Source organism: Cyprinus carpio, chromosome B16 (assembly GCF_018340385.1).
Source record: "Cyprinus carpio isolate SPL01 chromosome B16, ASM1834038v1, whole genome shotgun sequence".
NCBI lineage: Eukaryota > Metazoa > Chordata > Actinopteri > Cypriniformes > Cyprinidae > Cyprinus > Cyprinus carpio.
Window position 1 is genome coordinate 870566 of NC_056612.1, and position 13840 is coordinate 884405.

At 39.2% G+C, this 13840-nt stretch overlaps 1 protein-coding gene across 3 annotated transcripts; it reads left to right on the forward strand.

Annotated features, from left to right (window-relative positions):
• The first annotated feature begins 810 nt into the window (after positions 1-810).
• si:ch211-201o1.1 (NACHT, LRR and PYD domains-containing protein 12) lies at positions 811-13273 on the forward strand. 3 transcript variants are annotated; one of them, XM_019064433.2, is made up of 13 exons: positions 811-871; positions 3270-3357; positions 4090-4203; positions 4327-4443; positions 4977-5145; positions 5237-5456; positions 5536-7300; positions 7519-7692; positions 8038-8208; positions 8291-8461; positions 11838-12011; positions 12160-12206; positions 12629-13273. In XM_019064433.2, the coding sequence occupies exons 2-13, from the start codon at positions 3287-3289 to the stop codon at positions 13144-13146; spliced, it is 3711 nt and encodes a 1236-aa protein (XP_018919978.2). In that variant the 5' UTR covers positions 811-871; positions 3270-3286; the 3' UTR covers positions 13147-13273. The 3 variants fall into 3 exon arrangements, with proteins under 3 accessions (XP_018919978.2, XP_018919977.2, XP_018919974.2); XM_019064432.2 differs by lacking the exon at positions 811-871 and adding an exon at positions 1462-1600; XM_019064429.2 differs by lacking the exons at positions 811-871; positions 4327-4443 and adding an exon at positions 1462-1600.
• Positions 13274-13840: the final 567 nt, after the last annotated feature.

Consider the following 13840-nt stretch of genomic DNA (forward strand, 5'->3'; position numbering starts at 1 on the left):
CCTGCTGGGTGTTAGAAACCAGGATACAAACAGAGGGTTAGTTAAGCAGATAGTTTATTTACAGGATTCAGTATGACAACGATATGGTAAGTCACTGAATGGATGAAGCCCAGAGCTCTGGAGAGTGAGACAGCAATGGAGAATCACTGGAGAACGTCAATGGGGATCTGAGGGCAGAGAAAGAGCAAGTTTAGAGGAGATGGGTCAGGCACCAGTTTGGAGTAGTGAACGGTAGACTGGACGCTGGAGGACTGGCGTGATGATGGCTTTATCCAGGTGAGTGAGTGCTGGGTGCAGGTGCTCAGTACTCCTGCGACTGGGATCAGGAGTGATTAGGATCAGGTGCTGGTAATGATTGGGGTGACTGTGAGTTCCTGACACTGGGACAGTAATAAAGATCTACCAGTTGATCGCGATCCATGGGTTAGCGACTACTAATCTGTAGTGTCACACCAGCGGTTAAAGTTGCAGTGGAGGCACCATCTTTTAGTCTGTGAGCCCTTGGACTTTATTAGGCAGTGCACCATTGGCAATGTGATTGCACATTTTGAATATCTATGCCTACATTCACACTGTCAGTTTTTGGGATTGACAACTGCATTTACTTACAGGTGTGAGTCTTGAAATGTCCTGTTCACACAGCAGCTTACAGTTGTGTTTAGAATACTGTCTGTATGAACGTACAATGGGAGTCAAGTATTCCTGGCAAGTTTCCTTACCAGTAACCATAGCAACAGTGACCAAAGTAATATCAAAGATGGAAACGCCCATAAAACTGTGGGCGTTGTGTAATAAAGTCTTATCACTTTCTGACAGGAAACTGACTGGATCTAAAACTTTCAGATGTCACGCAGCTTATTTATCCGTCACGGTAAGATACTAAAAACACACATGAAAACATATACAAACATACATGCACACACACACACACACACACACACACACATTTATATACTGTATATTAATACTGGATTTACTGATTACATTCATCTAAACTGACATGTATGGCCTCAGAGAACTTTGCTAAAATTGTTGCTTTCTACAGAGAGAGAAAAAAAAGTCTAGGCTAGATTTCTGGAGGACACACAAACACACAGACATTCTCTCTCTCTCTCTCTCTCTCTCTCTCACACACACACACACACACACACACACACACACACCCACACCCACAAACTAGGTTTAACAGTTTGTCTTTCCTGTCTAAGACACGTAGGACAAAGATCCTATAAATGCATTTTTTTATATTATATATATTAATATAATCTAATCACCTTCATCAACTAGGCCAGTTTCGATTCAAATCAAATAGTTCTGAATGTGCAATAAATAAATAAATAAATAAAATAAGCTTTTAAATTTTTTAATTAAAGACCTCGATGAATCCAATTTACGCATGGCAGCGATCATCACTAATTAAAATTTTTTTTTTTTTTTTTTTGTCGGCAAATAAACATAAAATATGAAGAGTAAGCCAAACACGATGCACACGACCCTGAAAAACCCTCATGTTTGTCTCAGAATTTAAACCTGCGTCACACTCTAAAGTGAAAGTGAAAGCAACAACGAGCGTAGGCTACTTATCATCAGTGAGTTTACGGTAAGTTTGTATCTGTTGGATCATTGTTTAGATAGTCTATTAAGACATTACGAAAACTAATATAATATGGTGATGTTAACCTGCACCTCAATTGTAGAGCACAGACCAGAAAAACGACAGACGGAGTTCCTGTCGCTAATATAGTACATTGGCAGTAGCCAATAGTAGCCTACAACAGCTGCCACAAATTCCGAAGTTTTAGATCTCTCGACACGCAGATTAAATCCGCTGCAAATGACACTAAATACATAAGGGTCACCGGTGCACTCTTGCATAAAAAAAAAAAAAATAAACTTTTCAGTAATTTAACCGAATTATTTCGATACGCAGAGGCGGATTGTGCAGGCCTGAATAGAGACTGTAAATTAGTCTATTTATTTAGGTTAGGCTACATAAAATTAGTAGAATATATATATATATTAAATCGATTTTATTGTTATTATTATAGTTTAGTGGAGACCACTGGATATTCGATAAGTGTTGTCACTAGGCACTTACTACAACTTTTGAAAGTTAAAATAACCTCTAGACTAAAGAGAATTTTTTATTTAAAATAATTGAATGCTGTATTCTATTTGAGTAAAAAGGGTATATTTGCAAAATGACATCAAGTAATTTATTTTAGAGAGAGAGAGAGAGAGAGTACTGTGTGACACTGGGATTTTCAGATGATCCTTTAACCAGTACACAAATATTTAGCCAATACTGAATGTGAAAGTAACTTTAACACCTCCTGTGTATAGGCCTACAGCAAGTGTTGCATAGTGTAAGCTGTATATAAGTGTTTCTGTTGACATTTGCTTTTGGCTACTACATTTTTAAGAGAACATTTGTATTTTTACTCTGGCATCGCCACACCCTAGCTATTTATTTCCTGAATCATCTCTCGGTGATGAGGTCAGGTTGGTCAGGTTGGCTCATTTGAATTTGTGAAACTGACATGCAAACAGGTTTTTTAGGCTATATATAGATTTGTTTTGGCTTAAGTGCCATAAGATTTGTATATCACAGAACTCTCCCACCTTTGCTTGGTGCAATGCTTGCAGTGTGTTTCAATAATAATTAAATGTGCTTACCATTTACTTTTAATCAAGGATTAATGTATTAGATTAGACTAAATTTATACATTATTTATTGATTAAAAGTAAACGGTTTAGCAGTAAATTAGTTAGTAAAGCACTCATAATTGCATGCAGTCATTATTGCATGCTATTTTTTAAACATACCATAACACTAATTTAGCATGACACAAGTAAGAATTCTGGGTAAAACATTAACTGAAGAACATTAACACTATCACAGAAAAATAATGGAAATCACAATGAATCGTTTGGAGCAGTTCTTCAATAACATTCTACTGTAGTTTGCCACTGGTAGCTGTGACATTATATAACTGACTTTTGATATGTAACTTTTATACGTTTATGGAGTCAATTTCCTCAGTCTAGACATTGCAAGCTCTGCACATCAGTAAGTAGAAAGGTTTTGAGTCAAAAGACAATAATGCAAATGTTTGTTTTCTCTAGTTGTTTTTGTATGTTTGATTCAAACAGGGGAATTCTGAATCGTGAGCACACAAAATAGTCATAGTTCCCATATGCAAAATGGGAACAGAAAAGACATTTTTTGGAATGAAACTATACATTGGTAAAATCTTGTGTCTTGACAGGAATGCATTAGTTGATCATGACTGCTGGAAAGAATGATGATGGCTCTGCCAATATGAGTGCTTCAAAAGAAGACCTTCACTCTGAGCGGTGAGGACAATGACAAAGTCACGTACATTTCAAGATTAATTCAGTGAAAGTGAAAGTGACGTTACATACAGCCAAGTTTGGTGACCCATACTCAGAATGAACCATGAACACACACACACACACACAGAAACACACACACACACACACACACACACACACACAAACACACACACACTGATACACACACACACACACACCGTGAACACACACCCGGAGCAGTGTGTATTATTTATGCTGTGGCGCTCGGGGAGCAGTTGGGGGTTCGGGCTCTTGCTCAGGGGTACCTCAGTCGTGGTATTGAAGGTGGAGAGAGCGCTGTACATTCACATCCCCACCTACAAATCCTGCCGGCCCAAGACTCAGACTCACAACCTTTGGACTCTGACTCTCTAACCATTAGGCCACGACTTCCCACCTGAAGCATTTCATTGATTTAGTGATATTTGTTATAAAGATAGCAATTCGGCAGAACTGTCTTCATTCATCCACAAAAAATCACAGAAAAATGGTTGATCATGCTACATTCGAGACACACATAGAGATGCTTGCTTTGAGATTTTTGATATGTACAGTACAGCAACAGATATAGCACTACTATTCAATCTTTTTTTTTTTTTTTTTTTTTACTTTAATGTAGACACCAGTTCCATTACACAACCTTTGTCATATACAGGACAATTTATTTTTGAAAGGGCAAAATAACTAGATATATATTCCCCTTTTACTCATTAGAACCGAAAAGGAGAGATCAGACTCGCCAACATCATCACATCAGTCTCTGATGAGTGACAGATCAATTCCTGAACCACTGAACTTCAGTGATGAAGAACAGAAAAATACAGAAAGGTTTGATATAATTAAACATTTACAGTTAATTTAAAGTGAAAAAGGAAAAATATAAACTGTCTTTTATTTGTAAAAGTGAAAATACTTAATTTATGTGTGACAAATGTTCTGTGTCTTACTCAGAACTAAACAGGAGAGATCAGACTCCTCTACAACATCATCACATCCATCTCTGATGAGTGACAGATCAATTCCTGAACCACTGAACTTCAGTGATGAAGAACAGAAAAAAACAGAAAGGTTTGATATAATTAAACATTTGAAAAAAAAAAAAAAAAAAAAAAAAAAAACATAGGGCTGGACATTGTGGCAGAAAATAAAATATGATCTTTTTTTTCAGAACATTTGAGCAATCCAAGAAAATGACTTCAAATTTGTAACGTTTACATCTTTTGCAGCATCTCTTTTTTTTAAGAAAAAAAGCATTCTAAAAACATGGTGCACAAGTTTTAAAAAGTTCAACTCGGGTCTCAACCTTGTGTTTTCAGCACAAACACATTCTGTGTGAATAGCTGGTCAGGACTAGTGTTATGTTCTACATCACGATCCTTTATAGAGCGCGTCACATGTGAGATTGTGATGTTTTGTATTTTTTTTTTTATTTTTGGTATTTTTTATTTTATTAAAAGTGATTAATTGATTAATGTGTAATTATTTTATATTGGAATGAATTTATAAAATCAGAAAAAATCACCTAGCCCTACAAAGTAGTTCACATTAATAGTCTCATCATTCAAGTTAAAGTTAACTGAATAATATTGATATTTCTACAGTAAGTTGTCTGTGGAAGAATCACTACAGCATGCGGAGTCCACACCTGCTAAAGGAGTCTGTCAGCGGCACCACAGAGATCTGGAAGTGTTCTGTAAGACAGATAACATGTACATCTGTAACATCTGTGTGGCGCAAGACCACCAAGGACACAGTAAAATCTATACTGCGGTTAGTATACCTCTCAACTGGAGGTATTTATGTTATATAATTCACGGCTGATAAGTGTTATTCAGTTGCATATTCTTTTATTTTACCACAGAAACCTGATGTGCCAGACAGTCAATCCCTGCTTCTTTATATTATGAAGAAAATGGAGACAGAAAAATTCCAAGCCTTTAAAAGAGTACTATCAGAGGATTACCCAGAATGCTTAGGGAGCGAGCCGGATGAGCTCAGTGTCTCTGACGCTGCAAAGAAAATAGTGGAGAGCTTTGGAGAAGAGGGAGCTTGGAGAATCACTTTTCACTTCCTGAAAAATGGTAAGGCTATTATTACATTTCTTTTTTTATGGATTCTGAAATATTTCATTTAATGTTAACATCCCTTACTTTTACTTAGTTAATCCTCTTCAGAAAAACACAGAAGCCAATAAAGCAAAACTTAAGAACAAATGTCAGCATATAAACGAAGGAAATTCATCTCAAGGTAAACAGAGTTCACTGAAGGAGATCTACACGGATCTGTACATGACAGAGGGTGGAAGTGGACAGATAAATAATGAACATGAGGTGTTGAGGAATGAACTGATTTCACAAAGCAGAACCACTCCAGAAAGTCTTCTTATATGTAATGACATCTTCAAGACGCTGCCAGGACAAAACAAACTAATCAGAACAGTCCTGACGATAGGCATAGTTGGCATTGGAAAGACTGTGTCGGTGCATAAGTTCATTCTAGACTGGGCAGATGGAAGAGCAAACGAAGATATCAGCGTCATCATCTATTTAAAATTTTGTGAGCTCAATCAGAAAAAGAGGAACTGCAGTCTTCTACAGCTGATTCATCAATATGCTCCTGAGCTGAAAGATGCAAATCTTAAAGAAATGAAAGTGCTTTTTATTTTAGATGGTTTAGAGGTCTGTCAGTATCCTCTTGATTTCCATAAGAATGACCACTGCACTGATATAAATCAGGAAGTCCCTGTGGATGTGCTGCTTACAAACCTCATCAAGGGGAATCTGCTCCCATCTGCTCTCCTCTGGATAACCACACAACCATCAACAGCCAGTCGGATCCCTCCTGAGTATGTCCATCGAGTCACAGAGATTCGAGGATTCAATGACCAGCAAAAAGAAACATACTTCAGGAAGAAAATCAGTGATCAGAACCTAGCGAATGAAATCATCACACACATCAAATCATGTCGGAGCCTCTACATCATGTGCCACATGCCCATCTTCTGCTGGATTTCTGCCACTGTGCTAGAAAATATGATGAGCAATGGAAACTCTGATCAGATACCCAGAACTCTGACTGAGATGTTCACTCACTTCCTGCTCATTCAGATCAGTTGGAAGCACAAGAAGTTCAATGGAGCTGATGCTGACAACCCAAAAAAGCTCTCTGACTTTGACAAAACATTGATTCTGAAACTAGGAGAACTTGCCTTCCAGCAACTGGAGAAGGGCATTATGATTTTCCAAGAAGAGGATCTGAAAAAGTGTGAAATTGATGTGAGCAAATTCTCAGAGTACTCAGTGTTCACAGAGATGTTCAGAGAAGAGCTGGGACTGTACAGGAAGAAGGTCTACAGCTTTGTGCATCTGAGCTACCAGGAGTATCTGGCAGCGATATATGCTCACTTTACATGTGTTAATGATGGGAAAAATGTTCTTGACAAAAATGATTCAAAAAATCTTTCTGATGTACATCAGAGTGCAGTGGACAAAGCATTGAAGAGTGAAAATGGACACCTTGACCTCTTCCTTCGGTTCCTTTTGGGTCTTTCTATTGATCCTAACTGCACTCTTTTGCAAGATCTTCTCACCAAAGACCATTCATATAAACCCTGCGTAGACATGAAAATGACTGTGCATTTAATCCAAGAGAAGATCAAACAGGAGGAATCACCAGAGAGAATCATCAATCTGTTCCACTGTTTAACTGAGCTAAATGACAACACCCTGGTTAAAGAAATCCAGACTGCTATGAAATCAGGAACGCTCTTGGGTAACGAGCTGGAGCCCGAGCAGTGGTCAGCACTAGCTTATGTCTTGCTGAAATCTGGGAAGGAATTAGATGAGTTTGACACAAAGAAGTTCCACACAACAACAGAAAACCAGCTAAGACTGCTGCCGGTGCTCAGGATCTGCAAAAAGGCCAGGTCAGTTTTCATTGATTATTCATAGCATTCATTAATTGTTTAAGACATGTACAAATAACTTTTATTTATACAAAATTTTGCTAAGTGAACTGAGACTTTCTTGTCCACATATAAATGCACAGAGTAACATTATGTATGTATTATCTGATTAACCTTAGTCACTGAGCATTAAATCAAACAAAAAATAATTAAACATAAAAATGTACTCTTGTTTACAGATTGAATTGTTGTAATCTCTCATTTGAGTCCTGTGGAATCGTGGCCTCAGCTTTGCAGTCAGTGAACTCACCCTTGAGAGAGCTTGATCTGAGCAACAATAAACTAGACAAGTCTGGAATGGACGTCCTCTTGACTGCTCTATCAGATCCATATTGTCAATTGCAAAAACTCAGGTAAGTAGTGCAAGTAGTGGAGTCATTTTTGCCTCATTAATATATTTTGGAGATAAAGAAGAACTACTTTGATCCTCTTAGTAGACAAAGGCAGTGAAGATATAATCTAATTGCACTGTTATCGCCTGAATGACCTAATCGGTCATAGATACAGTAAATAACTTGTATAAATGGAATTTGATATAGCTTACCACTGATTGTATTTTCTTGTGCCTTCACACTACTAAGTATCAGACATGTGAATAAATAAATAAAATAAATAAATTATTATTAGACAAAACCTTGAGTATATGTCTACTGCTCATTGATTAGTTGGTGCATCTAATTTTTGTTTCTGCATCTCAGTCTCGCTGGCTGTAAATTCCCATCAACAACCTGTACAAATTTTGGATTAGCTCTCAAATCAAACTCATACCTGAGAGAACTGGATTTGAGTTACAATAAGATAAGTGCTTATGGAGTGAATAAGCTCTGTGATGGACTAATTAGTCCACACTGCAGACTTACGAAACTCAAGTAAGTATTGTCTAATTTGTAACAACATTTAGGTTTGTCATTTGCTTAGTTGGTGTGTGATGTAATCAGCTTTTTTCAACAGGTTAAAGCGGTGTGGTCTCACAAATACAAGCTGTGCATATCTAGTATCAGTTCTGAAATCTAATTCACACTTGAAAGAGCTGGAGCTGAAAAGCAATGATCTGCGGGATTCAGGAGTGGAGCAGCTCTCAGTAGGACTACAGGATCCACAGTGTAGATTAGAGAAACTGGGGTAAGTGCAACTATGATGACACAATAACTGTATTATAATTTTAGCAGAAAAGATAATATGTAGTTATTCTATTAGAGGTTCTTGCATGTGTCAATCTTAATTTTGTTCATACTTAAGTTTAGGGAACTGTAAAGTCCTTAACCCTCCTGTTACCCTAAAATCTAAATTTATAAATTTAGATTTAAATAGAAATGAATTGGACACACCTTCAGGTTATTCTTTTGTCTGAAGAGACGTCCAGGCATGCCTACAATGCGGCATTGAGGCACAGCATCTCATTCCTGCTTTTTTAGTGAACAGGGTTACAGTCAATTAACCCATGATGTTCACTATGAAAAGCTACTCTCGATGCTGCATTTCAATAACACTTATGGGAGCGAGAATACCAACACAACTGCACTGGAAATGTCTGGACAAACATTGTGCACAACTGTGCACAAACATTGAAGAGGTCTCAGATATGACTATGGGATGTTGACTCAGGACATGTGAGCTGGGAGTAGCAAAGTCATCCAAACTATAGAATCTGATAAATGTATGTGGGGAGGACCAGTCTGCTGCATCACACACTTGCCGCAAGGGAACACCTCCAGATAGAGCCTCAACCCCCTGGTTGAAGTGACCCTAACTCCTAGAGGCGAAGCTTGGCCTTGCGCCTCATAGGCTATGGCAGTGGTATCCCTCACCCAATGTGACATTGTTTATGTAGTGACAGCTGCCACCTAGTTGAAGCCCCCATAGGATATAAAAGCTGCTCCGACTTATACCACTGGCTAGTGCAATGGACGTAAATCTGAAGGGCACATACTGGACACAGCAGGTGAAGACTGAGGGCAGAAGACTTCATGAGCAACCAGATGTATGGTCGAGAATGGAACTTTAGCAAGATAATTAGGGTGAGGATGCAAAATAGCTTTGACAAGCCCAGGGGCAAAGTCTAAGCAGGATGGCGAGACTGACAGGGCCTGCAAATCCCCAGTTGTCATCAGGGAAGTAATAGCCATGAGAAAAACAAACTTTAGCGTTAGAAACCTCACAGGCACTGACTCTCTAGTGGTTCAAAAGGGGTCCTAACCAGACCTTCGAGCACTATAGCGTACCACAAAGTACCACAAAGGGACTGTTCCTCCTGTGAGTGGCCTTAACCACTTAGCTCCACAAATGAAGTGGGTGACTAGAGGGTGCCTTCCCACAGAGACCCCATCAATCAAAGTGTGACAAGTATAAATGTGGGCCACATAGACTCTGAGAGTACCAGGACATGAGCCTGAGGAGAGATTTTTTTCTTGCCGGAACTGAAACAACAGTGAACTGGGTCTGCATGGTGTGTCATAAACCAACTTTGAAAACACACCAGGGCATAACATCTAGTGGAGGGAGCCGTAGCACTTAGAATAGTCTGTACTACATTGGCTGGAAGCCCAGCACCTCTCTCCCAGCATTTTCAGGGGCAAGGCATGAAGGTTCCAGAGCTCAGACAAGGGATTAAATACTGTCCCCTGAGCCTGAGATAGATCTCTCCTAACCAAAATCGCCCATGGCGAGCCATCGAAGAGGGATATTAGATCTGAGACTCACACTCTGGTTGGCCAATGGGGCACTATAAGTAAGAGGTGAGACAGACCTTGTTGACAGACCTTGGCCACTTGAATCTGAACCACATAGAATGGCTACAAAGCCCTTAGCGCATAACCCTTATGTGCCTCTGGGGATTGGCCCAAACCAAAGGTTTCAATTGGATGCAGTCACTATGAGACCTAGAACTTTCATGAAATAATGTAACTTTCTGGCCTAGCCTGTCAGCATTTTTAACTTGTACATTCTTAGAAAGCAGGTTAGTCTGTAAAGATCTAAAAATTGGATGCAACACCCTGTCATTTCTGGGAACCAGAAAATATTGGCTGTAGCAGCCTGATTCTCTGTCGGGGATGGGAACATGTTCCACGACCTCCTTGTCCAGCAGAGTTTGCAATTCCTGTATCAATGAATATACGTGTTCTGGTTTCACGGTAGTGAAGACCACACATTGAAACACAAAGGACGATACACAAACTGTATCCTGTAGCCCCCTTTCACAGTCCTTACGACCCAAGGAAAGATTATTTGGCAGTAGCTTCCATGCTGTTAGCACAGCCTCAGGGCCTCTTTTTGGTTGTCATGACCAGTCTTAGGTTTGGCTTGCTCTTTGGCAGTTGAGTGCTACAAGCTGTTCGCCAGTTTTTACGAGGGGGCACACAACTTGCCACATTCTTTGGGCAACTTGCCTCAGAGGAGCTGGGCTGGATCAGGACTGGGTGGCCGACTCTTGAACACGGTTGGGGAGAAAATTGTTGAAAGCTTCCTCGTGCCTCTTTGCCTCTCTGCGCTCAGATCTTTAGAAAGGTCAGCCTGATATGCCTGCAGAATTGCTATGATGTGCAGGCCAGCACAAGCCTGACCTGCTGCCTGAAACACGTTCCCTACAAGTGTAGATGTTGCTCTACATGATTTGGTAGGGAGCATTGGCCTTTTTTAGTGATGATGCACCTCCAGGGGCTTCCACCTGGTGCATCATCATGTAGCCCTGTGCCTTTGAATCCACATTAGTTGAATAAATCAATGTTGAGGCCGCAAAAACATGGGATGAATATGGCTTACTTCATGAACGAGCTATCTCACAATGGAAATCACCAAAGAAGGAAAGAGACTATAGTCCCCCTGACCACCTGACAGAAACCTGTCATCTACTGTAGTTTGGAGTGTTTGGAGGTCTCTTGCTCCTGTGGCTGATCCAACTTTAATCTGACCTCTGCATGAGTCAGCACCTTGAGCAACTCCTCATATGTTTTATAATCATGGGAGGAGCGCTCTCAATCACCAACTATACAGAGGCAAAAGCTGCAGCATCCTCTGCCCAATCCAAAGAAGTGCGGGGGCATGCTTCAGAAGTGGGCACGAGAACCTCCCGATCTGGAGCTCTTTCCCCAAACACTCCAAACAATACTCATGTGAGTCCTCTTCAGAGATGGGCAGTGAAGAAGCCAACAAGCCAATTCTTGATGAGTTTGACACACATGCTTCACAACCAGTCGAACAAAGAATGTCCTTATATGTGCTTTTGAAATGCAGTACTGAGAGTAGCTTTTTATAGGGAACACCCTAGTAACAATGTAACAGTCAGGCAGAACAAGCAACCACAGGGTAATGAAATAAAAACAACTCAAAACACCTTTGCAACTGCATAATGAAACTATGTCAACCACTTACAACATCCAAAGCATCATGGTGGCGAGTTTTGCATAGACAAATGCCACTCATCACACTATCTTCATGAAAGAAATCGGTTATTGCTAATTGTCCTCCTCTGATACACTGCTCTTTTTAATATTACTTGCAGACTCTCGGGGTGTATGATCACAGAGGAGGGCTGCAGTTCACTGGCCTTAGCTCTCAGCTCAAACACTGGTCATCTGCGAGAACTGGATCTGAGCTACAACCACCCTGGAGATTTAGGAGAGAAACTGCTCTCAGCTAAAAAAGAGGATCCAAACTGTAAACTGGAGAAACTACAGTATGTGCTTATTTTGATATTATCTGATATACAATATGTAGGAATTTTGAGTAAGGACATCAGAGAATGACAATGATCATATTTATTCTGCTCATTACCTTTTTAGCAGTTGCGTGTATTTTATTCCCAGTGTTTTTATTTTCCCCAGTGTTGAGAAAGGAGGAGAGTGTCGGATGAAACCAAGTCTGAGAAAATGTAGGTATTGTATGCAAATGCACAAAATTGAACTTTATAATCTACTTTAAATCATACAATCAGCTTTTATAAGGGAGAAGAAATTCCTTTGTTGTTGATGTCAACACTGCCACATTCTGGGCTTACCTGGGCTTAAACTCAGAGCCCCGGGCTGAGGGGGCCCCCGGTGATGCCGGAAAATGTTTTAACCACATTTTATAACAAGTTGACTGTTCCTTTAAATTTCTCTTTTTACTTTGCTTTAAATGCACATAAGGGTGTTGCACATCCTGTGTGAGAAGGGTTGGTCAAATGCTCACATTGTTCTCACAGTGCTCACATTTCACAATAAACAGATGGTGAATAAAACCTGTTTTTTTTTTCTTGTTTGGTAGTAATTTCAATGAGTAACCAATGACATCAATTGCCCTCCTTTTCTGCAGATGTCTGTCAGCTAACAGTGGATCTGAGCACTGTACATCCACGTCTGAAACTGTCTAATAGAAACCAGAAAATATCAGAAACTACAGAGGAGCAGAAATATCCTGATCATCCGGACAGATTCAAACTGTATCCCCAGGCCATGTGCAGAGAGGCTCTGACTGATCGCTGTTACTTTGAGGTGGAGTGTGATGGTGGAGTTGGAGTGGGAGTGGCCTATAAGACCTCAGACAGAACAGAGAGTATAATGGGAGTTAAAAACCCATTCCCTGCTCTGCTCTATCTGAATGGCAAACTGAAACTGTGGCAGAATAATGAGGTTACTCGTGAGTTCCCTATGTCTGATCGGTCTAGAAGAGTAGGAGTTTATGTGGACTTTGAAAATGGAAGTCTGTCATATTACAGCATTCTTGACAAATTCACTCACCTTCACACACATATCACAACATTCAAGGACTGCTTATATACAGGGTTTATTTTTCTGACTGACTCATCAGTAACTCTTTGTGAGATAACATAGAGTGGGAGAGTGAGAGAGTGGATATTTCAAATGAAAGTTGAACTCTTTGTTAATTAAATAAGTGTGTATATATTATCACTATCACTCAAAATATAATAGAAGTGGCCAGATGTCTTACTAATTTTAACTTATTAGAAAAAAATCACACATTAAAAAAAAGAAAAAAACATTTTCCAATTTTCTGTCACCTAATCAAACGTGAGAACTATTTATGGTTAATAAGTTTACAAATTGTTTTGTTATATATATATATATATATACATTAATTAACAGACAGCTGATCAAACAATAATGTGGTTCATATCAGTGACTTAAAGAAGCAACTCATTGTATAGAGTTTAAAAAACCATGACCTATACATAAATACTTTGTGAATGATTTGTAAGTACACTGTAAAATCTAATAAGTTGGGCTTACTTAAAAAAAGCATGCAAACCGATTGCCTTGAAAAAACTAAGTAAAGTGAAATAGGAATAGTATATTGTACTGACAAATGCTTAGTTAGTATAGTTAACTTACACAAGAGTTCTAGTAACTAAAAAAGAAGAACTGTAGGAGGTACTTGATCCTTTCATTTAGGTTTACTCATGACTTAGTATAGCTACTCACTGACTCCCAGAATGCATTGCGCAGAATAAATTATGTAGTTACTTTGTTTTAAAGTTGTTGTTTTTATTTGCCAATTTTATTTGCT